At 37.0% G+C, this 2342-nt stretch overlaps 1 protein-coding gene across 1 annotated transcript in view; it reads left to right on the plus strand.

Moving 5' to 3' along the window:
* The window catches only part of LOC109335531 (uncharacterized mitochondrial protein AtMg00860-like), a 2614-nt gene extending 768 nt beyond the window's left edge, over positions 1-1846 (plus strand). The window contains exon 3 of the mRNA XM_019571666.1: positions 1767-1846. Coding sequence (XP_019427211.1) covers positions 1767-1846 — 80 coding nt within the window. The remainder of the gene's footprint in view (positions 1-1766) is intronic.

Below are 2342 nucleotides of genomic sequence, written 5' to 3' on the forward strand. Positions count from 1 at the left end.
CTTTGATTCGAGTACGAATTCATTCCAAGAAGGAGGGGATGATATGAATCCACCAAGGCCCATCAATGAGGAAGAGCTAAGTGGGCTAGGAGGGCCCATGACCCGGTCCAGAACCAAGAAAGCACACCAAACTCTCAACCTATTAGTGGAAGAAGTGATCAAGTCAACAAAGCCCAACAAGGAAATCAGGCCCATACATTGCACCATTTTTGTAGAAGTAACCCAAGTTGGCCACGGCCAAGGAGGGAACACTTGAGGCATGTGGGAGTCCCATTTAATAAGTGGGGATTATCATACCCACATATAGTCTAGGAATTATTTTCCTACCTTATTTGGAAGAACAATTACTATTTGCATTATACTTGAACTTATAGTTGTAATAAATTTCATTAAGAACCATGTAATCCAGGTACAAGCAAGGGAACACTTTCCTTAGTGAGCCAAGCCGTGAGATCACCCTTATAGTCCATAAGATCTTAAAGAATCCTCTCCTAATTTGAAGAGCACGTGTGGAAGATCCCTATATGGAAACAATCAAGAGCAATCAAACAAATTCCATCTATTTCCTAATCAAGGAGGCGTGTGAATGAGAATCAAGGAGCAAGGCAAAACTTTCCTTAAAGATTCAAATCAGAATAAGAGCTCATCAAGACCTTCCTTATTCAAGTTAAGCATGTGTTGGGTGTGATCATCATAGAGAATCCCTCTATTCACACGAGGCAAATCATAAGGAAACCAAAGAAGGCAAATTGATTGTTTCCTTATTCACTCCAAAGCATTTAACTCAAATTGGAATCCATCAATACCTTCCTTATTCACAATTACTATGAGTGGGCATAATTATCAAGGATATATTTTCCTTTACATCGAGACACACCATAAAGGAAAGCCATGAAGACAAAATGATTGTTTCCTTATTCACTCCTCAACTGAATTTGGACATTTACTCCATGGAGAATCATTTTCAAATTCAAATTTCCACCTCAACCAAAAAGAGCACATGGGAATTAGATTAAGGGAAACAATCAATACTCCTCGCAATTCCCTCCAAAACCGAAAACACATGGGGGAAAAGAGTTAGGAGAATATTCAATGTACTTTACTACTCTTTATGCACATAGCTTGGCCGAAAATTCCATGGATATTTGTACTTGGCTTTGATATTGAATAAATTAACTTGAATTTTATTTGGAAAATAATCAATTGCTAGTTGAGTTTCTCCTAGTTTCTTGGTTAAACCAAGGCCCTTTCTTATCAAGGTTCTATTCCTTGTGGCGAAATACATTAGGTTTATTAAACAATCAAGCTTGTGCAACCTTAATCTTCCTATCTAATCCATCTTCTTCTATCAACTTTAACCATAAACCATACACGACCAAAACAATCCCCTCACATACAACCATCAACAAATACCCACACATAATTTTCTTAAACAATCCACAAACTCACCCAATCTTCATCCCAAAACCCACAGCCAAACACTCACATAAACAACCCAAAAAAAAAAACCAAACCACATAATCATATCCCACGGCCAAACAAAAATCCAAAACAAAAACCAATCAAAAATATAACAAGTTTCAAGGTGCAAAAAGTCCCATATTCTTCTCAAAGACTTACATTCAAGAACGATCAAAACAAAATTCCGAATCCTCTCCAATGGATTCACATCACTAATTATAGTGGAACGAAAGGCCCGTTGACCTCAGATTCCCAAATATTCAAGAATGGCTTCTATGAAGATTTTCATTCGGACTTTCCATTAGGCATATCTGTCGCCACTGAATACGGGAGGGAGGTTAATGGATGCACCATCACCACCGAAGGATTAGTGGAACCCATTTAATTTCCATTTAGGATCACACATATGTGGGTGAGCTAGCACGGTGTACTAGCTTTGTTACCACTTGTGAGGTATCATTGGACATAACACACCTAGAAGGAGGGGGTTGAATATGTGTAACGGTTATCAGTTACCGTTTTTCGCACCGAAGCCCTATTCTGGAAAAAGCCCAATTAATCGATTAACTCCAAGCCTTAATTGATAAACACATACAAACACAATAAGATGCAGACATGCTTCTTGCATAGCAAGTCACCAACGTTCAAGAACAAATAATGCAAATATTTTTATATTGAATTAAACTAGATACAACAACCTAACAGTATCATGTAATAATAAGACTAGAAATGTAAAGATATTAGGGATAGAAAAAGCTTGCAACACATATGAGTTTATGTAAAGAGATTATGAAAACTCAACTAAAACCAATATATAAAACTCACAAGATAATATGAATATGTATGAGTTTATGAAAATGCAGAGACACAAAATTTCTACC

This window comes from Lupinus angustifolius, chromosome LG20 (genome assembly GCF_001865875.1).
Source record: "Lupinus angustifolius cultivar Tanjil chromosome LG20, LupAngTanjil_v1.0, whole genome shotgun sequence".
NCBI classification, from domain to species: Eukaryota; Viridiplantae; Streptophyta; class Magnoliopsida; order Fabales; family Fabaceae; genus Lupinus; species Lupinus angustifolius.